At 36.2% G+C, this 24,202-nt stretch overlaps 1 protein-coding gene across 1 annotated transcript; it reads right to left on the reverse strand.

Annotated features, from left to right (window-relative positions):
* Nucleotides 1-768: 768 nt before the first annotated feature.
* nr2e1 (nuclear receptor subfamily 2, group E, member 1) lies at nucleotides 769-15,178 on the reverse strand. The gene is made up of 9 exons (XM_028796169.2): nucleotides 14,530-15,178; nucleotides 10,853-10,998; nucleotides 9,910-9,997; nucleotides 8,161-8,396; nucleotides 7,163-7,309; nucleotides 5,964-6,060; nucleotides 5,465-5,614; nucleotides 2,327-2,435; nucleotides 769-1,997 (listed from the first exon to the last, which is right to left on the reverse strand). The coding sequence occupies exons 1-9, from the start codon at nucleotides 14,552-14,554 to the stop codon at nucleotides 1,835-1,837; spliced, it is 1,161 nt and encodes a 386-aa protein (XP_028652002.1). The 5' UTR covers nucleotides 14,555-15,178; the 3' UTR covers nucleotides 769-1,834.
* Nucleotides 15,179-24,202: the final 9,024 nt, after the last annotated feature.

Consider the following 24,202-nt stretch of genomic DNA (forward strand, 5'->3'; position numbering starts at 1 on the left):
GTGTAATTTAATGCACAGAGCCCTTAAATCTTAATTCTGCCCTAATAAAGTCTGCCATTTTGTTCTGGGTTCTGGTCAGACCCTATTATTTTCGGCAGCTAATGGAAATGTAACAAAAAAGTAAATATAAATAAATTTTTCACCTTAACCATCACTTACTTCATTGTGTAACTGTATACATCTTTGTGATTTAACATAAAATCGCTTACAACTGTCTTTAATAAATCATCAAAATTAATTTAAATGATAGTAAAGGGTAAAATGAACATGAGGAGCACTCACTGAGCAGGGGAAAAATACACAAAATCCTAAAACAAAGCCAGAAAGCCATAAACAAAAACGTTCTGTTATCAAATAAGGAATGTAATTTAGTTTCCAGCTCCAGGTTGTTTTCAATGTGACATATGGTATCTGCAGGTCATGTGTTTCCAAGATAAGACCTGAGACTCTATCAACTTGTAATAGGATGTGAAGAATTTGAACTTTGGAAAAGTATAGTTGGATGAACTATTGTATTTTTATATACCCACGGATATTTACATAATAATAAACGGTTTATTGCTGAAATGTAAGTCTACAATGCAATCTCTCAATTGCTTTAATAACACTTGGTTTTAAAAGACTTAACAATTTATTTATTTCTTCTGTTATATTCTATTTATTTCTGTGACCAGTGTAAAACTGTGGTGAGTATAATATTGCTTCTAGTGTAACTTTCAATGTATGAAATACGACGTCTGTTTTGGAAGATCCAAAAAATGACAATAGTTTAATTCAATTCAAATCGTTTTATTCTAAACATGTTGATCAGAACAAGTTCCACAATCAGGTATTACTTCACTTTTTACAACAAAAAAAGTATACACCCTATAAAATCCCAAGTGCTGTATTTCTCAGTGCTAGTATATTTACTTAAACAAAGCAACCGTTTTCAAGCCGCCACAACGCAAAGATGGCATTAAATGAAACTGATTTATTTACAACAGCTTAAGCGGCCCAGTCTTAAATTGAGGACTGAACCTGTCAAGCACTGATCGAAGGCACTAAGAGCTGTACAACTTTTTCTTCTGTCCACTCCATTGAAATTGCCTCGAAATGCTGCTCCAACGCATTGATTTCTTTCCCTTCAGGTGATCTGTGTTGCTTTTCGGAGCGATTTCAATTTCAGCACTGACGTCGGGGACAGCGACCGGACTGCGTCTGTTTTTCTGTGTATTTGGCTTCCTCTGCTGTGTAAAGTTGACTTGCGCTCAGCAAACGCAGATAAACATAAAGCTTATACGTATTGTAAATAGCAGTTAAGTGCGCGTAAAGCAAATAGCATTACATTAACGTCCACGCATATCAGTCGGCAACAGATCTTATTTGTGGAGCATGTTTAGGCTGGATGTAATGCTCAGAACGCTGTTATTTTACGTGGCAGGTTGTCTTGTCATTCAACGAAAATAACTGATATGATGCATTTACATTTGGCGAGGATAAAGACAGTGCTAAAAAGGTACTGCTGAGTACAAAAAAGAAAAGACTTTCCATATTTCTAAAATTGAACCAGATCGGTTTCGTCGCTGACTCCTTTATCAATAGTGTTTTTCAGACTAATTAAAACGGAATTCCAGGCGCGAGTAATAGAAAGCCTTACTGAAATGTAAACTCCTTTTTTTCTTGGATATTACGAGCAGAAGAGTTTTCATGTACTCTTAAACCATTTACTTTCCTTTACCGACATTTCTGACAGCATAGAATGACAAATGTCCTTTAGAATAGACAATATTAAATCCCTGCTTTCCTTTCGACGTTCAGTCTTTGAGAAGAGTTCACATGAAGCGTTGGCCTCTCAGATGTCACTGGATTTGTACATGTCAGAAAGAAGCCGAGTGATGGGCACGTTGCCTATCGTCTTCTTAAAAAACACTTCTTCGATCGTGGATGGACTCACCGATCTTAACGCTGGCAGAAGTAGCAAGAGTTTTCCAAATCTGCATGGCTGAGTTGGGTATCTGAAATTGTAGTACAAAATGCACACACATATGTTAAAGGAATGGTTGAAAACTCAACAACACGCGTATATAAGCAATCAACCCTATTGTTAATACAAAACAATCGTCTGCATTTACGTTCGCATTCGAAATAATGGAGGAGTGTTCACGGTTAAGTGGATAACGTCTTAATTATGCTGTTAACATGGCTGGTTTAAACTTTTTACATGAAAATGTTTGATGTGACACTCTAAATATTAAAATAACCATAGCTATACATCTATTTTAAATAGTCAAAGAGACACTTTTAATACCTGTACAATTCTTATCAAAGAAGGTGTCTCTCTTACCTGGTGTGTATGTAACTGTTGAGAGTAAGCTGGGCTTCGTCCTGTAGCGAGGCAATGGCCGCCGCATTGCGAAAACTTCTTAGCTCAGACCCGCTGTGAGTGCAAGGCACTGGAAAAACGAAGTGCAACATGATTTTACTTTAAAGAAACTCGACTTATCAGGTCATAGGTATCACAGTCTACGATTAATCAAACGTAGAAATGAACAATACAAGAATACTAAAGACACACCGTAAAAAGAATGATCATTTTGACTGTTCTGCCCCGAGTCAGGATAAGCGGTTAACAATGGACAGATGGCAATATTGTAAATACTGCCTTTTTATCGGGTTGCATAGTTCCACTTCTTTAAATAATTTAAATACAAACAGGCCAAAGTAGTTGCTCCATTTAACATTCAGTTGAAAGAATTTGTTACTACGAGACATTTTCAGTAATTTAAAAACTTAAGTTTTGATTGAGCATACTAAGTTGAATCTTGCTCCTACACAGTTAAGAATAAAGGTGCCAGAGTGACTCTTGATGCCTTAAGGAAATTATTTTTGGATTTCAAAAGAACCAATAAGGTTCCATAAAGACCCTTTTAACAGATTCCATAATTAGCCATGAATAGATGATAACAGACTTGTGAACTACCAATGGGTTTGTAATTTTAAAATGACTCTGGATACATACACTAACATAAGCTAAGTTCAGGTTTTCTTGGTCTATTAGTATCCCACTAGGTAGTCCATTAAACAATAAATGTAGTATGAACATTTTTAAAGGTAAATAAGTAGTACTAGGGTGTTGTACCGTGTTAGCCATTATGAATGTAGAGAAAAGCCAAGCAAAATGACACCTTTTATTGGCTAACTAAAAAGATTACAATATGCAAGCTTTCGAGGCAACATCTTACATCTTGCCAGAAGAAGGGGCCTGAGTTGCCGCGAAAGCTTGCATAAAGGTCAATAACCAATTTATTATACAATGAAACCTAATGAAATTGTTCTCTGTCAAGCAATGACTCATCGAGGAACCACAAAACCCAGCGAAATGCCATTATTGAACCGTTATGTTTAAAAATGCAGCCACGATCTGTTGCAAGTTTGCACGTTATCTCCGCGTGTACAGGAATTTTCTCCTCATAGACTTCCTTCAAGTCTAAACTGTCCCAGTTGTGCGTGAGCGTGCCCTGCGAGGGACTGCCTCCTTGTTGGTGGTTGTTTCGATTCCTGTGAACGAGTACCCTGAAATAAATTAAGCGGGTACTAAAATGGAATGCTATTTGACTGACCGTACAAATAAACAGCCATTGAGAAGGTTATATATTTTTGAACCAAAATGTTTTAAGAATCCTTTCGTGACGACCTTCAAACAATCAGCAGTTATTTGGAGATCACAACAGTTTCAACAAAAGTGCATATCGCATATGACAGCTTTTGAAATACTCATTTGGTCAACTTTTCAGTTGTGTTAATTAAAGGTACTGATTTTTCATCTTGAAATCTATTGTGACTGTTACAAGAGTTATGCTGTTATCACCTCTATTGCAGCACCCTTAAGGTACATGATCGCTCTTTAAGTTCAGCCAACGACAGGTCGCTTACGGACAATGCACGATGAGGCAGTAGAGCTCCAGATTTTTTTTACGCTTTCCTCGTTGTGCGCACGCGTAAATCTTTTTTTTTTTTTTCGCGGTTGCGGTTTCTTCTTAGTGCAACATTTCAAACACTCGCGTGTCACGCTAATTCGCGATTCCAATTGTCCTTCTGTCAGCGAGTGTGGGTATGTGAAAGCGTTTGATCTATGCCGGACTGCGTCTTACCTTAAGCTGATCAGGCTTTGATTTCTTAAAATTTGAGATTGTGTGAAAGTTTAACTCATTACAAAGTGTGTGTGCTACTCTCCATCTATCCATTTTACAGCACTATTAGGTCACCAGCGCACTTACTATCGGGAGCAGCAAGAGCCTATACTCTACCGGGCACCAGTTCATAGCAGCATAAACACACAGAGACAGCAGGTTAATTTAGAGTTGCCAATTTTCTTAATATAAACGTCTTTTGGAAGTGGAAAGAAAACCAGACTACCTGGAGGAAAACCCAGGCGGAGAAATGGAAAACGTGCAAATTCTACACAGCTCCCCCACCCACTTTAGCACCCAGGCAGCACGGAAAACTCCTGAGCCACCGTGTCACCGTTATTTTAAAATGGCATTAATTATTTGTCGAAGAAAATACGGCTAGTATTTGAATTCATTTGTATCAGTTGACTAAGCATCCTTCTATTAAGATAATTGGCTCAGGCAGTTAAAGTTAGCTTTGCGAAGATGTAAATGTTGGTTCTAATTTGTTATTTAAAGCTTTGTCTGTTTATGAATTTTATATGCGTTTGTAAATCTCGAAAGGAATGATCCTCCGAAGGCTGAAGAGTCCAGAGGATTGTGAGGCATTTACACCGTTCTTGAAGATATGTATGTCCTATTCAGGTCGTGTTGGGGTTTATGACACAGTGGCCAACCATTTGGCGCATTCAAGCGAATCCGATCTCGATTTTTCAGAGGCGGAGGTTCTTAATGTTAAAGTTGATGTGGCAGAAACTGCTATACCTCAACTGAAATGTTCTGAAGTTTTCTCTTTCTCCCAAATCGTGCAAGTAACTTTAATGTTTGGCAAAATACAGACATTCAGTTCAATGCAGTTTAATTTTGTACAGTGATCTTCATTGAGTGCAGATATGAACCTATTCAAGAAGTTTAAATACTGTGACCATTTGATAAACACGTTTAACTTATTTTTTAAAAAATAATACAGCTAAATAGACTAATTAAATGGGCACTCTTTAATTGATTTGTAACACACGTGTTGTACAGTTTACAGAGCATTGCCCTTTTGGACCAGATTAATAATATCACAGATGCTTAAATTTCATGTTTTGGTATAAAATCAAAATGTAGACATAAAACCAACAACAGTACAGACCTTAAATGTAAAAACAACAACAGTTCAACTTTTATATGAAATTTCACCACAGCTACCATTACTTAGTTTAATCGACACTGGGCCGCGCCTGCCACTAAGTAACTGTATGGCAGTCTCTACGTTTTCCCAAAAGTCAGAACAAACAAAAGATGACTAAATAATATTCTGTACTAACCAGCTTTGAATGTTACTATACACTTGAGACATGCGAACTCAGTAGCGTCGAGTCGGAGTTGTCTGAAGCGTGCAACTACCTCTTGAAGCGCTTGAATTTCCGAGATGATTTTGTTTAGCCTCTGGGTGTCTGTGTTCTCTGAATTTAAACCTTTTTTTAACAAAAGAAAAAAATGAACGTCAGTATATGTATTCTACCATACCTCACAGAGTACAGTACAATACACAAGAAAAAAAAATAAAGAGCAAGAAATGAATATGGATAGTTGTATTTAAATAACAATTAAAAGCTGTAATAATTGCAACAAAATATCATTATTTGCATCTAAATGCGATGTTATACATGACGAGTGAACGCCATTGTTTACTCTAAATTTGCTGGTCATCAGGTGTTTCTCTTTTTTGCAACTTACTCTTTGTAATGTAAATTTTTTTTCATAAATTGCGTAGTGTACAGCAGTGTTCATTTTCTTTTATGTGCTCATTCGCGCATATCTTACCAGAAACCGCCAACAGAGTACTCGAATCTACAGGAATGGCCCATTGTGCAATGCCTAAAACGAACAGCTCCCTCCAGGCGTCTTCTAACAGAATTAGCTGCAGACACAAATCAACAGGAAAACAAAAACCGTTATGAAAAATGTCAATTAAAATTGTATCCCATGCTTGGCACAAGGTCAGAATGTGAATGAGCATATTATTAACTCCACTATTGTAAAGGGATACTTAGAGATGTTTAATTGTGGTTCTACATCTCCACATTCAATAATTTACTTTTACGCCAGGGGCGGTTTTGTGTAATTCCATTCTTGTTTTATTCAAACCACTTTCCTTATTCGTCATTGTCCACTCTTGTCAATTTCTAGATGTCAGGATTGTTTCACAGAAGTCACATGATCCAATGAATCGATCGTTTGGTGTGCACGTTACTGAATACTTCCTACGTGTCCAGTTTCCCATTCACGCTTTAATTTTAGTTTGTTCCCAGGATTGCAATATACTTATGAACGAATAAAAACTTTTTGATTCATACCAATTAAAGTGTTCTTAACATCATTTTGAGATGTGCTTTGCTTTCTTTCGACACACAAACATACAAATACGTCTTATGAAATTGTCAAAGTCTTGCGGTTAACGACACAAAACATATTTAATGCAACTTTTAGGACCAAATAAACGAACAGTCGGGCATTTCTGGTATTGTGTTCTGTTCAGAATACCGCAGCTGAAGTGCAGCTGGAGAAGTAAAGCACGTGGGTGTAATTACAGACAATGCAGATGCAGTTAAGTTGAACAGATTTCAAGAACACCCCTGTTTTGTAGGTAATCTGTTGGTTCATAGCTATGCCCTCCACTACCAGGGAAATGCAGAATATTCAAGGATAAAGCATTAATCTGCTGGAACCTAGGTAAGTTATACCGCAGCTCCAAGAGACTGGCGGAAAAGGGGTTAATTTGAACTGTTCCTCAATTCCTCCGGTCACTGCACACACATTATAGCAAAATTACACCGTGCTTAAGATTTGAGTTATAACGAACAGGTATAAATTGTTCTTGCTTAAATGATCTAAATACGGAAAGACTGGCGGCGTTCCCGGCGGTGCATCAGTGCAGCTTGTGGTGCACTGAAGGTTTGAGATCCCGGTGGATGCAAGGCGACACCCGCCAGATAATCGAGCTCAGGTGTTTCCACGCTTACCTGGTCCTGCAGGGGCAGAGTAGAGAAGGCCGGTACGCTTTTTGCCCACTTGATGCTCATAAATAGCAGCCTTGCAGCAGACTCGCAGACGGATTCAGTGGCCACTTCGTAGAGGTACATCGGGGTTCCGTTCACTTCGTGAGGATACTACGACAGAATTTAAATAAAGACTACCTTTAGTTTTTTCTGGAATGAGCTGAATATCAGAAATCACCGAACTTACATATTTTATCCGACTAATGTCAAAAAACAGACTTATACAGAAGTTGATTGCATTCAGCATTGCTGCCTGCACTTAATATTCTATTTCAGTGCATAAGTGGAAAAGTGGGAGAGGGTTGTAGGTAGCAGTGTATATATATGTCTGCATATGTTCCGTTTTGTAACTTTCTGTTAGTATATAATAAAGTTAGGTTTGCACTCTTGTTTTTCTTTGAACACACGAACGTATCTCCTTATTCGTGTAATTCCTGTAATGTGTATAATTTTAAACTGATAATATTCTGAAATTTGCAACGCTGGTAGAAGAATGGTGCAGTATATGACGAAATAATTCGTATTCAGATACACTTACTTCTGGTAAAGATTGCAGAATGTTACAAATTATAATATGTTTCAGTTAACTTTATTGCATAAACGGTCATTTCAGTTAGTGCTATCCCTTTAAACCCAATCATTCCATGTACATTAAATTCGGCATTTCATAACCAGCCTAACATTGCCATACTAAGCTTTTGACAAAGTAGTTTTGTGTACTGTTTTGAAACACATTTAAGGACATGAACTACAGTTTTCCCTTCTTTTTTCACATACAAATACAAATGGCTTTCTAATAAGCAACACATACGATTTATTGAAAAGACAGACAAAAACGTTATTTAAATGGATGGCCGAAAAATCCTGAATTGTTCCAACTGGCCAACACTCTATTTTCTACTGGGTGCTTAACAGCCATGTTTCATTTTTGCAGAGAAACTCGGCAAACGCTTGCTGATTACCTTTGGAGTGGGTTGAGCCAGACCCACGATGGCTTGCCTCTCCGGCGTGCCAGCCACTGCAGAGAGCTCCAAACTGTGCGCTTCCAGCTGCGTGACTGCGGTGAAGAAGGCAGGACCGGGAATGGCGCCTGCGGGAAAGTGTGGCGTCGTTCCGTTCACCTCCTTGTGTCCTCTAAAATAGAGAGCCACTTGTTTTCTTATTGTGGATGTCCTGGGTCCTCGTTCATGCTGGACGGCTAAGAAAAATATGAATCCGAAACCAAACAACAACAAAAAAAAGAATGAGACCGTAAAATGGTGCGACTTGTCAGCAGTAAGAGATCATTAGGTCATGCTTGCATTTTAAGTTTGCTCTTCTAGATAAAACTGGAGCGGGGGATTCGTGACACCTTCCCTTATACACATAAGTTTCATATTAAGGAATGAAAAAAAATCTTTTAGGTTCATGGAGTAGTGACCTGCTTCCTTTGAGTTGCTGCACTTACAAATATAATAAATAAACCATGCACTCTATATTATACTGTATAAAAATAAGCTTCTTTTGGTTTGTTGGGTGTTACTATAAATCATTTAAATTTGATCGCGGATGTAACCCAGAAAAACTTATTATTTTAACCCTGCTATGATTAATTGAGGACCCATATCGCGATGTATAACGGTTGTCTTTGTTTGTCAGAATGATCATACTATACACAAGCATTTCATACTGAATTACATGTATTAACTTTCAACAATAATCCACGGAATCTGTAATTATCTAGTAGCAAAAAGGCTTTTCAGTATGTATTCAGTTTACATTGAACATTAATTAAGTTCTACCGTGACTGATTAGACTTTCTGGAAGTGCTTAAATTTGATGCCAGTTCACTTCAAAGACCACGACTAATTCCAATAACATAATAATCTATTAAATACTGCTAATGTAAAATATGAATACTGAATGTTGAATGTTAACAATTTGTAGAACAATCTAGACAGGAAAAGCGGTCAAATAATTGTACGGAATAGCAGTATGAGGCTAATAGTGTTAATGGGTATTCATATTATTTCCTATTAAGGAATAAAAAATACTCTCCCAGCAACTTTTAAACATGTGAGCAGACCCTATTAATTTGAATTTGATTATTATATTTGCATCTATTTTAAAAATGCTGTTTGTATACGTTACTAATTCTAACACATAAGACCAGCTATTCAAATTCATACTGTAATATAAAAAAAAAACTATTCTTTCGTTTGGGCAACGCCTTCAACCATGTTTTAATTCTATATAAATTTTAGTGTCCTTTTACATTACGATCCTGCAGGGTCGAGCTATAAATAAAACATCGGTAAAATATTTACTGCTTTGGTTAGATTTTTGTCAGTATTAAAACTGGACATTATCTATACATTTAATGTGTACTTCGTGCCATGCCATGTTGAACTTAGCTATTTGCAGGAGGGCGCACAGCAGGCCAACTTTTCGTAGTATTCTTTAGTAACGCGCTACCACCGTGAGAAAGTTCTGTCCTGAATTAATTATACTCAGTGACTTAATAAAAAAAAGTTTAATAAAAACAAAATATAATTTAGATTAATTTTATCTTATATTAAGTGAGTGGAATATGGTGAAAACGAAAGAAAATAACAGCATTTGTAAATAGATTAAATTTTTGGAAAAAAAATTACACAAACTTGCTAAGTTAAGTATGAAAAAAGTTTTACATATAGTGCAAAACTTAAAATTCTTAAGTGAAGAATATTTACCATCTTTGTTCATATTCACTTCCAGACACTTTTTCAACCTACAGGCTCGACACTGATTTCTGTGCGTTTTATCAACAGGACAACCTCCCTATAAATTTGGAGGGAAAAAGTTTAGTATAGGACTTTTTCAATGTCAAGATATTCACAGTAACACAATGAAAACAGCAGCACATGATTTAGTTAAATACTACAGAAAAGGTCACTAGTCTTATTTTATTTTTGACTTTATGTCAAAAATTATGTCAAAAAAATTATGTCAAAGCGCAAACACAATAACTGATTAAAAATATGAACATTTAGGTTTTTCCCCCGCATCTCTCTTTTTGTTTTGCGTTATGTATAAACATTGATATCATTGTGACCTAACTGGCACACATACACCGCACGTGAAGAGTGAGTGTTTTTTAAATAAATAATATCGTTTCTAAGGGTTACGCTATGAGAGTCAAATTAGCACTGGCAATTTTTCTGCGGTTATAGCAGTGCTGCTTAAAAATTAGCAAAAATCGAGAATACTTCAGCACCTTTGACAGCGCCACCTTCTGTACAAATAACGTATTTACTTGGATAAGAGACATTTATTTACGTGACACTTCAAGCTAATTGTCAGAAATCAATGCCTAAAACACGCGCAGACTCTTCTAGTTCAGTCATTTACCTTTTATGTACACTCTGCGTTTCACTCGGAGTACAGGAGGTGTATCATTTAAGGTGTAAATATATTCGTGTATTAAGATAATACACATCGGTCTGATTACGTATTATTCGCAGCTCATGTCAAATTACTACCGGTAAATGCTATTACAGTTTCTCAAAGAATTTAACTTTGACCATTTAACACCAATAGACATATTTCCATCACAAATCATACAGTACAGAAATATATTTTGGTGGGACATCGATTACATCTACAAAGTAAATTCTTACTTTTCTGATACATTACCTGATTTCCCGATTTACAAACATATGTTCTATTTCTTCGAATGCTTCTTTTAAAAAATCCAGAACAGCCATCACATGCGTACACCCCATAATGTTTCCCAGAGCTGCGATCCCCGCACACTTTGCATGGGATATCCAAAATGCGACCTATAAAATACAGCAGAAACAAAACCGTCCAGCGTTCATCTTTAAAGAAAAAGTTACGTTTTCGCAAGTTGTGTTGAATCTCAATAACAGAATAATATATCCTAAATTTGAAGAAAAGAAAATCAAATACAACATAATATATTATTGATGGAATAGAAATAAAATTGATCGAACTGTTTTCTTACTCGCTTATCCAGTTTAGGGTCTCGGGGACTAGAGCCAGTCCCACCAGCAATGGGCACCAGATGGAAGAAAAAAAGAAAAAGTGTTGGTCTTATATTGTTGTTATAATAACGTATTAAAAGAATAATTCTCGTTTTAAATTGGAAAGTGACTTCGTTTTAAAGAAGTAACGCATAGATCAATTTTAAGAAAGAAAGAAGATCCTTCTGATCACCAATCAAGAGCTGATTTACGATAACAGTTTTTGTACAGTTTGACCTTTTCTAAAAAAAAAAAGTTTACAACAATAATAATTAAAAACAACAAATCTACTACTACTACTATTATTATTATAAATATAACTGGCTCAATGACAATAACTTATTTTGAAATTACTGGGTGTTAAATGTAAATGTAATTTATTTAAAAAACACGAAAGAGGAGGCTGTCATATTCAGAGCCTGTAAGACAATGTTGGAGCGCAGACAATGGAGACATTAGAGAAAGTGTTAACTTAATGATTTTCCCATTGAGGCTCGACTGACTGCCTGCATGTCGACGAGCTGCCAACTCGCTCTATAATGAAACTCGACAGCTGCTTTATGCGACAGGTCTATAGGCTTTTAGGGATTAGCAAGTGACATATAATACAAATGGTTTTGATGTATAAACACAAATCGAGCTAAAATGCAATGCATTTCAGCATTGTGCTATACAGTACTTTATATGAATTATGTACTTTTTTTCCTTAAACCCCCTTATAGCTCACCAAAAACACCTACTTCAATGGCTGTAATTATAGACATATCTTCACTTCCCTATTGAGATGCTAGTGACCCGGCAAAATAAGGTAGCATGGGGATTCAGATATGGTACCATATTAACAAGGAAAGCCAATCAAACAGCCCTTATTTTAGTTATATTCCTTTTGCCTTTCCTTTTAGCTTGCTATTTAGGTATGCAGCTCAGACATTGTTGTAATGTTACCAAAGATTCACAGGAGATGCTGACTGAATTAAACAGTTTTCTGTGTGTTCCGACATCTTCTCTCAACTGCTTTCAATAATTACCCAGTGCCGGTCTGTACATTAATATTAAATAATCACATAATGGCGTGAGAAACGTAGTTCAAATTATTCAGTTTAAATTCTAAAGTTGACTAATAAGCGTCTGGTCTAATTTTATTTTTAGATTTATAAAAAAATAAACACTACGCCTATATGAAGTACTGTAAAAATAACGGTTGAATTAAAGTTTTCGTAATTCATAACATATTAAATTAAACGTCGATTAAGCCCCTCAGTGAATAGACCCAGGTCGTGAGGTGAACGAGTTTTGTTATTTCCTTTTTTTTTGTAGAAACATTCAATGCTTTTTTAGGTTAATTGGATGTTTACTTCTAAATTGATGTCATTCCCCTGGCCCAAATGCTGGGAAACCACTGGTTTAGTCTGGGACAGAGTTATGTAAAATAAACCACAATTTTATTGAGCGAGGGAAACCGTCTTTAACTTCTCCCGGTAGGGGGTCCCTTGGTGCTTATTGTGTGTCATAATTGCTTAAAGATATATGGCATATTCTATTACTGTAATTATCGTCAAGCTCAGGGACTGTTGAAAGAAGTTAGTATGGATTTTAAAAAAAATGGACAAGGGTTTATATTACCACCCAGGAAGAAAGATCATAAACTAAGGTATAAACACCACCCTTCTGAATTTTCTGCAGTTTTTAAAACTTGTATATTGCGGTATTTTTGAAATGCTGTCACACTTCTTGGCATTTACCGCTTAACAAGTTTCAGTGCTCGCCCTGATTGTTTCTATTCAAGCACCGTCTAATGCCATAATCCAAGAACCGAGAGGGAGCCAAAGGGAGTTTTTTAACCCTGAAAAATTTAAGAAAATTGTACAAATTAAATTATTATTTGTCGGGTCACTGGTAACTCAATAAGCACGAAACAACTGAACGAAGAAAAAAATCTAGATATTCCCTTTGAGAATGCAAATTTAAGAATTTTGAAAAATGACAACGTCTTTCAACTAAAGTAATTTTTAGTGGATGTAACAGCAAAACGTGACATTTTAAAACTACAAAATGTGTCTTTTCTTTCCTAGACTCGTTGCCTCCAAATACATTTTCAGTTATTACCAAATATAAAATAAATACAGATAAAAAATAATTGTAAATTATCCCTGGCAGGTTATAGATAGATAGATAGATAGATAGATAGATAGATAGATAGATAGATAGATAGATAGATAGATGCGCAAAGTAAAAGTCCCATTTATTTGATTATTAACGAGACCACGTCAATATTTTAGTACATATAGCCAGCTAGTCTACACAACGGTTTCTTTATTTAACTGACTGTGGTTATATTGTAGCTAAATAGTTGTAATATTTCACATAATGCACACTAATAATTAGCGCGGTTTCTAAAAATGTTGAAGAGGTCAAAATCTAGTTATCCCGATTTAATTTAACTTGCTTAACGGCGTAAAAATACAATTTGCATTATTATTTGACCATTAGATTCACTTCAAGATATTTATTTTTGGTCTTCTTACTTAAAAAAATATTATATGTTCTGAGCAACACGTAGTTTTTAAAAAAGTTTCGTTGGCAGCGCGCATTACTGTAAAAAGCCGAACAACCTGTTGCTCAACTGTAAATGATATAAGTGAGTATCTTTGTTCTGCATGCTATAAACTTTTTAAGGCAAGGTTGACATCCTGAAATCTGGGGTTTAACAGTAATCAATTAATCCCCTGTAATAATATTACTGCCAGCAAGTAAATCCATGTTGTGCTATAAGATGATCCAATCCAAGTGGCGATTACATTTTTTAACATCAAAGATTTCTTTGGGATATGTGAGGTCAATGCTATGGGTCTAATTTCCGAGTTCGAGTTTTTTTGTAAGCAAAAGCGTATTGTAAAGGGATAGCAATGCTAATTTATATTTGATCACTCAGGAGATAGATATAGAGATAGACAGATGTGAAGGTATAAATGTATGTCTTAAAAGTAAACTTTTCAGCTGCATTCATTTTCATAAAAAATTACAGCATACAAAACTCTTTCAAACAAGCTGAGAATCCTTCACAGCGAAAATTACTTATTAGAAATAATACAAATTAAATAAAGTATAACTGAAACAGTAACAACTCAATCAAATGAAGGCTGACTCAAATCCGGGAGGACACGTTTTCACAAGCAAGTAAGACCGCTTTTTACTTCATAGCACAAACATTCACTAAAACAGCATGTTATCACTAAGGCGTGCCTCCGTCGAAATGCAATAAACGGACCAAATTCAGTAGAGCGCCTTAAAAGCAGAAGGCAGAGGATTGTGAACCGTTTTACCCACTTGTTGACCCTGCAGGTTTGCTCATCGCGGAGTCCCTGTCGTTGAAGGTGTTTTAAATTCTTGTCTTTGCTTCAAAAAAATTCCCTCCGTCTTTGTGCTGAAGTGACAATTGCTCCCCACACCACAGTCGATGAGCCGCCGATAGCAATCCTTAAGTCGCTGTCAGAGCTAGGATCGGTCTTTCTTTCTTTCTTTCTTTCTTTCTTTCTTTCTTTCTTTCTTTCTTTCTTTCTTTCTTTCTTCAAAAATCAAACCAGAAATTCCAGTCCTTTGCACCGCAGCGAGATGCATGCATGTCGAAATATAAAGCAACAGAAGAGAGAGGGAGAGGGAGAGGGGGTGCAGGTCACTTGTGGTGAAGTATTGAAAATGCACAGCCTTCGGTGGGTGACACGTAACAGCAGCACCTCTGTAAACTGAGGGGGAAAAGTGCAAGCTGGAACTGGTGAGGTTTGCCAACGGTCTGCGGATGCCTGAGTTAAAGGGATAAAAAGAAGGACGTCTAAGTGCCACAGCCTTCGTGACTTTGTGCTGCGAGTTCTCGGCTTAAAGCTTACTAATATTTATGGGAATAATTGAGGGTGCACAGGGGAGGAGTGTTGAACTTCCTTGCCCACTTAGCTTCTCTCCGCTCTTTTCCCTTAACTCCTGTTTGGGTATGACGTCATCCTCTGGCTCTTTTTTTAAGATGCTAATGATATTTCTGATCCTCCCTGTGGACTCGGTTGGAAGCGGGCCGCGCTCCGAGGATTGATTTCACAGTTAGAATATGACTAAGAGGTGAAAGCCTTCGGGACTAAACAGTGCTGACTTGAGGCATCGATTTGACCGCTTTGGTTTTTTGGCTGAGACCTGTTAAGTTTCGCTAAGGAGACTGCTGGAGCTGCTCGCACACGGCGTCGCCATTGGCACTGCGCGGCGGAGCGCTGCTATCATTCAAGCCTACAAATGCGCTTGGACAAGTGGATGGATTTTTTACACAACTCGAAAAAAGTTCATTCAGTCTCATCTGAGGACGGATGTTGTATTATATTTTAATGGTGAAGAGCATTCCTCTTTTAATAATATGCCAGGACACTGAATTTGTTGAAATGCTTTTAAAGTCCTGCGATCTTATCCCCGCTGCTCGTGTTTTTGATCATGCAGTGTTTGTTGTTCTTAATTGTTTACTGGACTTAAGGTTGTAGTTCCGCAACGCCACTGTTCCCTCGGTCATTTAAATAAACTCCGTGTCCGTTCTCTGTTCCTTACTAGAGGAATGTCGGACTACTCGCGCTGTCAGAGATATGCATAGAAATCAAAGTGTGAAAAGTGCCTGCTTCAGTTCATTATGATGGGAGACTTTCATTATTTCTTATATGTTATCAACTCATTTATTCGGCTCATTTGAATTTGCCCGTGCGCTAAACCACATGCCATTGTCACCCGCAATTTATGTTCTTGGTGCAGATTAAGTAAATCAGCAAGCTAGACAACCTCCTCGTTAAACCACACGTTCTTTACACCACGATAACCAGAAACTACGGTTTTTGTGTGGTTTAATATTTAGAATCACGCACAAGCTGACTATGTAACTTTTCATCGAATGGGAAAAGTTCTTCGGATTGCTTTCTATTAAATACGAATAATTAGTGAAAAATGACACATATAGTATAGCATAATCCTAAACAATTAACTCGAGGGCGACAACCAACTTGTTGACTATACTTAAATTTCAATCTGGGTGGCTCGGCTCCTAAATCCCCTTTGTTAACTTCTGGAGGTCCGGACCCGGCCAATAATTTGGATCACTGCACTAAGCGCTTCTTCGCTTCTTCATGTTAGCTTACTGGTGTGGAAGCCACCATTCAGGAACTGCGCTCTGATACTTTGACCTTGACATCTTCCCGCATATTTACAGATGGCAATATTTTTTAATCATGGCAGTCCCACATATGTAAGGGTTTAAGGCACAGTTGCCGAGCGAAGGTACGAAGCAAACAACTAGTCGTGAATTCTGACTGTAATCTCACTGCACTTTTTAAAAACGTGACTGAATACCTACTTGGGTGAAGTGGCAGAGTGGTGCTGTAGGAGAAGAACACGTAACTACTGCAAAAATCATGAAATCACAGTGCAATGAGGAGATCCCATCTTAGAAGACTGAAGATTAGAGGTTCATAGGCACTTTTAGCTATTTTAACTGAGTGACAAACGGTAAAAAAAGCGTAGGTGACCCTAAATAACGAGCACGCGTTTCCACAGCTGCAAATCATTTCATTTTGTGCAGCTGTCTGTGTCCTGCAGCAATCAGAATTTTATTTCTAGTGAACACTTTCTGATTTTGCTCAGTATTTGTTGTATCAAAAATACTACCACTATCACGGAGTCTTGGACACCAGAATTAAATAATCGTGGGATTTTGACAGCTAACCAGCAGGCAGTGTACATATGATACATTACTAGCGCCCTTCATCTCCGCAGGATGGCTGCTAGCACATACTTTAAAATATAACTGTTGAGTTAAGCGCCACTTTTCTCTTTCGTGCAATCAGCTGATGGAGAGCAAGGAAAAGAGTTTAACCAAGTAAAATGAGTAAAGGTTTATAATTTTTAAAAAATCTTACCAGCTAAATAACATTGACAATGAGTAAAAATACTCAATGGAAAACTAGAAGATGAGAAAGAAGTGGCCTATATAATAATAATAATAATAATAATAATAATAATAATAATAATAATAATAATAATAATAATAATAATACTTTTAAACGTGCCAAGCCAGCTTGTAATAACAATAATGATGATAATAATAATTCAGTTTCTATGCTGTGTAAGAAAAATATTAAGGAAATGGTCCAATGGTGAGATGGATTAATAATAATAATCATTCATATAGTCAAGAGAGTGATTGTTCCAATTTGAAAATATTTTAAGTAATAATATATGCCTATTTAGAAATACATTTAGGAAAAAAATATTCAAATCCCAGCTGAATGCATCCCTCTTCTCCACTGAATTTGTATAGTGACACTCAGCTTTAATCAGTATTACTTAATTTTTTGGTTGTATATTATCATTACCCTCTCCTGTTTTACGCAATCAGTTATTAGTTTGATTTCCCTCTAAGGCTTTCACTTTTGACTATGTAGGAAAACACCTTACTGAATTTGTTTTCAACTTAAATGATTAATACAAAAAAAGGACACAACTAAGAAAATGTTATTTCATGCCTAATACTTGTCAGTTACATGTTGCATGCTTATGCAGTATTTCTCAGCATTTTCCTTTAATGCAGACTTGCATAGAATTCAATTAAGATTATGTTGCCTATAGTTATATTTAATAAGCACACATAGTCCCTTCTTGTAACTGTTACCAATAACACAATATGAGTTTTACATATACATAGGACTCATTATTCCTTATGTATTTTTATTAACTTAGCTGGAAGGCTTGGAAAGACAGACACATTTCTTTCATTTTAAATACATTCAGTATGAATTGAATTAAGAAGGAGGTATTGTTGCATCAAAGATCTTTGATGCAAGCATTTAATATCTTTCTTTCTTTCTTTCTTTCTTTCTTTCTTTCTTTCTTTCTTTCTTTCTTTCTTTCTTTCTTTCTTTCTTATAGGCCTTAAAGGAAACTGAAATAAAATGTTATTACTGGTCTGAATGTATTTGGAAGTCACTGAATCAAAACAGAGTCCTCGCTTCACTTAATATAAGGAGAAATTGTTAAAGCAAAATTGTTTTCTTTTAGTTTAAATTAGTATTGTTGAAAATTACATGTTTTGAGTAATTTGTGTTTGCTGGTCTATTTAATTTTATTGAAAACTCCAATAATCATTCTGAGTCGAAGGCAATTACAAAAAGCACCGTTTTCTTAAGGGCCATTACATAATGTTCTTGTCATGACAATATCAGATGCTAATCGTCGGTGCTTTTTTAAAAGAATAAACATTAGAAGTCATGTACTCCAGGGCAGCCATGAGCACCTTTAGATCTGTAATAGGTATACATTACTGAGGTTAAGGAGAGGATTTAGTAAAGCGATAGGTTTCTGTTTTTCTTTTATTATGATTTTCCTTGAGCCAATTAGAATGCAATGTCCTGACAGGAAAATTTCAGGCTGCATTTGTAAGGTGAGCTGAAATCACTTACCAAATCAAATTAACACAATGGGAAGTAATACAGATATTCAGAGGTGACACATTACATTAGCTTTATTGCACACCTGATTCACTTCTGAGCAGCGCTATTCAGTCTCTGGAACCTAATACAAGGAAATGAAGAATGTATGACAAATTAGCTCTCAGCTCTAAATAAAAATTACAAAAGATTTAGTGTGCAATTATTGTAAGATATATGTGCCAGTTTGTTGAATGTCAAAAAAGAAAATCTAAGATATTCTTTAAACAGCGTAAAAAGGAAGTTGCATTAAAATACTTTTATGCTTTGCCACTATAGCAAAGACTTAGCCGTCTTTATTGGACTTAATTTAAGAACTTGTTGATGTGAACAATTAAAAGTTCTTCCTGAATGTTTGAAGTGCATTGTAAGAAACGAAAAAGTATTTAAACATTATTTAATTTTTGTTATAACTGTTAAACCATTACTTGAATAATATGAAATCAAGATATACATATTAAAGGTAAGCATTTTCATAATCCATACAATGTGAATCTTCTGGGTGCATGCATGTTTAATTATATTCTAAACTCACTTTTTGCTTTACTTTCATCAGACAATCTTTGTACCAGAAATATGAAATTATGTGAATGTTGCAATAGTGTTTTAAAATACTACATGTAGTAAACAATAAATCTTCTCAAACCTCTCATTATAAAAATGCGATGAGAAAGTGAATGAATAATAGTAACATATACACCGGAACATTATCATTAATATGCACTGTGTTGCTTAGTGGGTTAGGAAATGAACTCCAAGCCAGCACGACGTTCAGTTTAAGGAGCTTTAAATGTTAATATATATATATATATATATATATATATATATATATATATATATATATATATATATATATATATATATATATATATATATATCTCCAATCATGTCAGAATTTTCTTTTATAAAAACAGATGTAATAATGGGAAGGTGAGTGGTTGACAAGACATCCACACAACAAAACATGGATGGCCAACAACCATTGCACCCTCAAGGAATGTAAAAATGTTTGAGTATGTGTAATGTGAAAGAGGCCATGATGAAAGTGATCGTGGCCTAATTTCAGAATTGCATGCCAAAGTAGGTATAAGTGATCAAATTGAAGTTTTCATAACATTTACTGATTTATAAGAAAATTGTAGAAAATAAGCATATTTAAAGAAGCATACTTTCTTTTCCTTCCTCATATTTCAATAATGTTGTTTTGACTGCTCAGAATTAATTGTTTCATCCATAGGTAGAACATAAGCAATGATGTAAGCTAAGGACAAAGTCAATGTTGGTGCAATATTTACATTTTTTATGCTAATTGTTAATTTTAATGCTAATTATTTATTTTTTCATTATAGGGTTGTAGATCTGTAAGAAGAAAAGCGAATTTTAAATTTCTGGGCACCACCATTTCCACTAGTCTAACACACAAAGACTGTTATGGTCTAGTAAGTTCACCTGAGGCTCTTCTTTCTGAGATAGTTAAAGAGCTTTGGGGGTTGACAGGACACACTCACCATATTTCACAGTTGCTTTACTTGACCTTTTTAATCACAATTCTGTATGGCAATCTCTCTGACAAGGACAGGTAATGGATAAAGAAAATGTTGTACACCGATTCTAAAATCATCTTTACCGACCTATCACACTTTGCACACATTCTATTCACCCTCCGTCCACTGGTAAATGGCTCTGGTTAATCAAGAATAAGAATGGAAAAGCACTTATCCACAAGCTGCATGAATTTAATTTGATCTTAAGAAAAGATGAATGACTAAGTGTGTTTTTGGTTAACTTGGTTGTTTCTAAGCTATTGACAATTGACAAGAAGAATTCATAATTAATTTTGGAATTACGGTATTTGAGGGTTCCTCTAGAGTGCCTCTTTCTCTTGCATGATTTGCCTCAAAAACTAATCAGCATGTCGTTATTTCATAACAGGTTTCTTTTGCCATCCACCCATTATAGCTCTATACTGTCCTCAAGAAACTGTGACACACACACACACACACAGACAAACACTTACCCATCATCGTGATATCAATGTTTTTGGTATCGGAGAACCCTAAAATCATGAGATCTGTCGAAAACCAGAGATCGAAATTTCGACAAATCTAAAGGTTTTGTTCGGCCCCCGTAGATGATATGGTGCGGGAGGGTGCAAAGCAAAATTTATTAAGAAAATGAATCAGTTCTTTTTATGTATATATTTACCCCAAGATTTAGCATCCCCTGTGATTGGTACTGTAAATTGTGGACTCCCCCTTTGCCTTACCAGGCACCTGGTCAGTTGGAAGCAACTAAGCAAATGCAGCTCAGCAGGTTATGTGGCTCATTGCATGACTCCACAGCTGAACATTTAAGTGTGAGATAGGAGACTTGTGCCTAGGAGGGGAATGGCTTGCAGTAGGTATATTACAAATTTGTTACAATAATAATAATTCAAATGAATTGCATTTATAGGGCACTTTTTTTTAACCTACTCAAAACACTTTACATTGAAAATGAGGAACCACTTCACCCACCACCAACGTGTGGGATCCATGTTGACAATATGAGGTATGCTCACTACTTTTTAGCTATTACATGATGATGGGGTAAGAGATATAATTAGCCATTTAGAGACAGGGGTGATAAGAGGGCCAGAATGACACGACCAAGAAGAGCAATTTATCCAGGACTTCGGGAAATACAGCAGCCCTTCCGAAAAATGTCCAGGGATCTTTTATGACCAGGGGTGGATTTATCATCAATGCTTTCTGGGTGTGCACTCAGGGGCCCATGACAGTAAAAGTCCATTTCACCAATCCCTACCTGAAAAGATCAAGCCCAAGCTCAATGAAGTAATCGAGTATCCACAAATGACCAAAGGAGACCTAACCTAAAATGCATTATGAAGCAATCGCATCTCACATCGAAATCAAGAATATGAAATACCTTGCCATATTTAATGACCCGGAATCTGTATGCTGCCTAATTTAAAGTATGATTATATTTCTGTTAAGGAGCTAAGTCACCCAGGGGCCTTTAGGGGTCTTAATCTGGCCTTGACCACAGAGAGTCAGGACCTTGGATTTATGTCTGATCCGAAGACAGTGCCAATTTTTACTATACATTGTCACTTTCACTGCACTGAGGCATTAGGATCCACACACAGACCACAGGGTAAGTACTCCCTGGCTGTCTCATTAACACCTTTTCCAGTGCAAATATATCACATGCATTAGCGTAAGTTCAGGAGGTGGTCTTGTGTTTATATGGCTTTGACTTTACATGGCACCTCCTGACACTATAACTAACTTGTCATGCATTGCAAGGGTCTGTGGTATTTTCTACAAGGTTTCTATGCCAATGCAAGTATGTTCATACTGATGTTAATAATCTTGGCAGTTAAAATGCCACCTTTCCTGGTCAGTGAATATTGTGGAACATGTGGATATTATTTGATTATTGAATAAATATTACTTTACTTAAATTTTTCTTAGTGATAATGCATTTACACAGTACTGACACAATAATTAGTTGCATGATTCCTGAATTAATACTGTTAGCTCTTTTAATGTGTGAAATTATGTGATTGGCCAGTTTCTCTTTAATATCTGTGAACATCCAAATGAATTGAAAATTTCCATATTCATTGGCGGATGCGCCTCAGGTGTGGTCAAGTTGATTGTCTGACATACTAGTGACAGCATTTTCAAAACATGTTCATAATTCTGCTTACTTCAGAGAGAAGCATCTTGTATTGCTTTTTGTTTTTGTAGTGCACTACACAATGTGAAGCTAAACAATGTGTTTTTCAAAGATAAGAATCTTCAAAACATGGCATTGTTTGTTTTAAGTTCATTGGAGAAGTTAATCAGTTTAGCATGGCCTGTTTCTTCTAGACCTGAGAATTACATCTGGCTACCTGAGTGTACATTTTTCTGGATTTACATTGGTTCCAAAGTAGTAATAGTCTTGGAGCACTACTGAAAGTTTTGGTACATAGTAAATGGTGCGTTATTGTCACTGGCAATGACTGCCAATGTAGCTGTTACAATCCTACAGCCTGCTTCTTGTCCTTTACTATGGGAGTGTTGTAATCTCTGCTGGGACCCTTTAACAAAGTATATAAATCATGCTTGATTATGTAATGGTTGTATGCTGTTAATTCTCCCAATATCTATGTGGATTTTATTCCAGGTATCCAGGTTTTTCCTGCTACATCACAATTATGCATATGTTACGTTAATTATCCAAGTCAGAGGTTTTCTTCTTTCTTTCTTCTTTGAAGTGGCTCAATATATACGAGTGTGCCACCTGTAGACCAAGGCCCTGCTCAAGCCTGGCTCCTTCCTTTCATTTGATTCTGCCTGCATAGACAATAAGCCAACATGATCATGAACTGAATTAATCCATATGTATATAAAATCAAACATCTGTCTGTCTGTATGTCTGACAGCTTTTCACAAGGGAACAACTTTACAGATTCAGATAGGGATTTTTACTATAATTTGCTTGAACATTCCGGTTGATTTTGTGACTTTTCTCATTGTGCTAAGAATCATAGTTTGCTTGTAGGAGCAATATATTTGCACTAATCCGAGACAGAGGCTGCGGGCCGAGGGGAGGGGAAAGTGTGACGTCAGGAGTGGGGAGCCGGACAGGGCCTTCCTCACTGTCCTGTTTCACTACTATGCAGGCAGAGCTGTGGGGGATGGCTAGTCAAAAATATACAGAACCAATATACAATATAATGAAGTAGGTTAACTGACTAAATGGTTAAAAATACATGTAAAACACTTGGAAAAGTAACATAACTTTTTATTGCAATTTTTATACAAAAAGTAGACAATTTATTTTGTCAGCAACTGCATCTTATTTCACATTTTATAAAACTGCATTTCTACTATTGTCTATTTGTATGACAGAATACCTTTTGTTACTTTCCTTCTTTGAGGAAACTGTTAGCAGATAAAACCACTGTGAAACAAAAAAAGTATTTTATTTAATAATGCCCAGCTCATTTGTTGTTTAAGGGACACCCAACCCTTTAGAAATATTTTACATCACATCTTGGAAAGACTCATGTTAATACACTGAGATGGTTGCCAGGCTTGCTGTAACTCAGTGTTCCAATAGTGAGATCTGAGTCTGCACTCAAACCAGCATCACAACTACTAAAGGGGATGTTCTGATTAAGGACATGTCTATCACACTGCACCACTATACAATTATGTTTATAGCTTCTTGAATGTTTTTCTCAAGGTATTTCCTCTTTGCAAAGATAAGAACTTTGCAAATATGTTCATATTATGCTTAATTGGTAATTCAAGAATTGCCCTTTATGAGTGAGCATTGATGTATGAGAGAATGTGCCCTGTAATGGACTGGTGCCCTGTCTAGTGCTGATTCCTTCATGGCATCTGAAAAACCCAGGGTAGACATCAGTGACTCTGAATTGGATTAAGCGGTCACTAAAATGGACGAATGAATGGAATTTCTGTGCAGTCATTATATCAACAGGG

This window comes from Erpetoichthys calabaricus, chromosome 3 (assembly GCF_900747795.2).
Source record: "Erpetoichthys calabaricus chromosome 3, fErpCal1.3, whole genome shotgun sequence".
Taxonomy (NCBI): Eukaryota; Metazoa; Chordata; class Cladistia; order Polypteriformes; family Polypteridae; genus Erpetoichthys; species Erpetoichthys calabaricus.

Coding starts and splice junctions, on each gene's coding strand:
- nr2e1 (XM_028796169.2), bottom strand. CDS start 14,554: ATGAGCAAACCTGCAGGGTCAACAA. Junction 9,998..10,852: donor TTTGTAAATCGGGAAATCAG/GTAATGTATCAG, acceptor CCAAATTTATAG/GGAGGTTGTCCTGTTGATAA. Junction 5,615..5,963: donor TACTCTGTTGGCGGTTTCTG/GTAAGATATGCG, acceptor TGTTAAAAAAAG/GTTTAAATTCAGAGAACACA.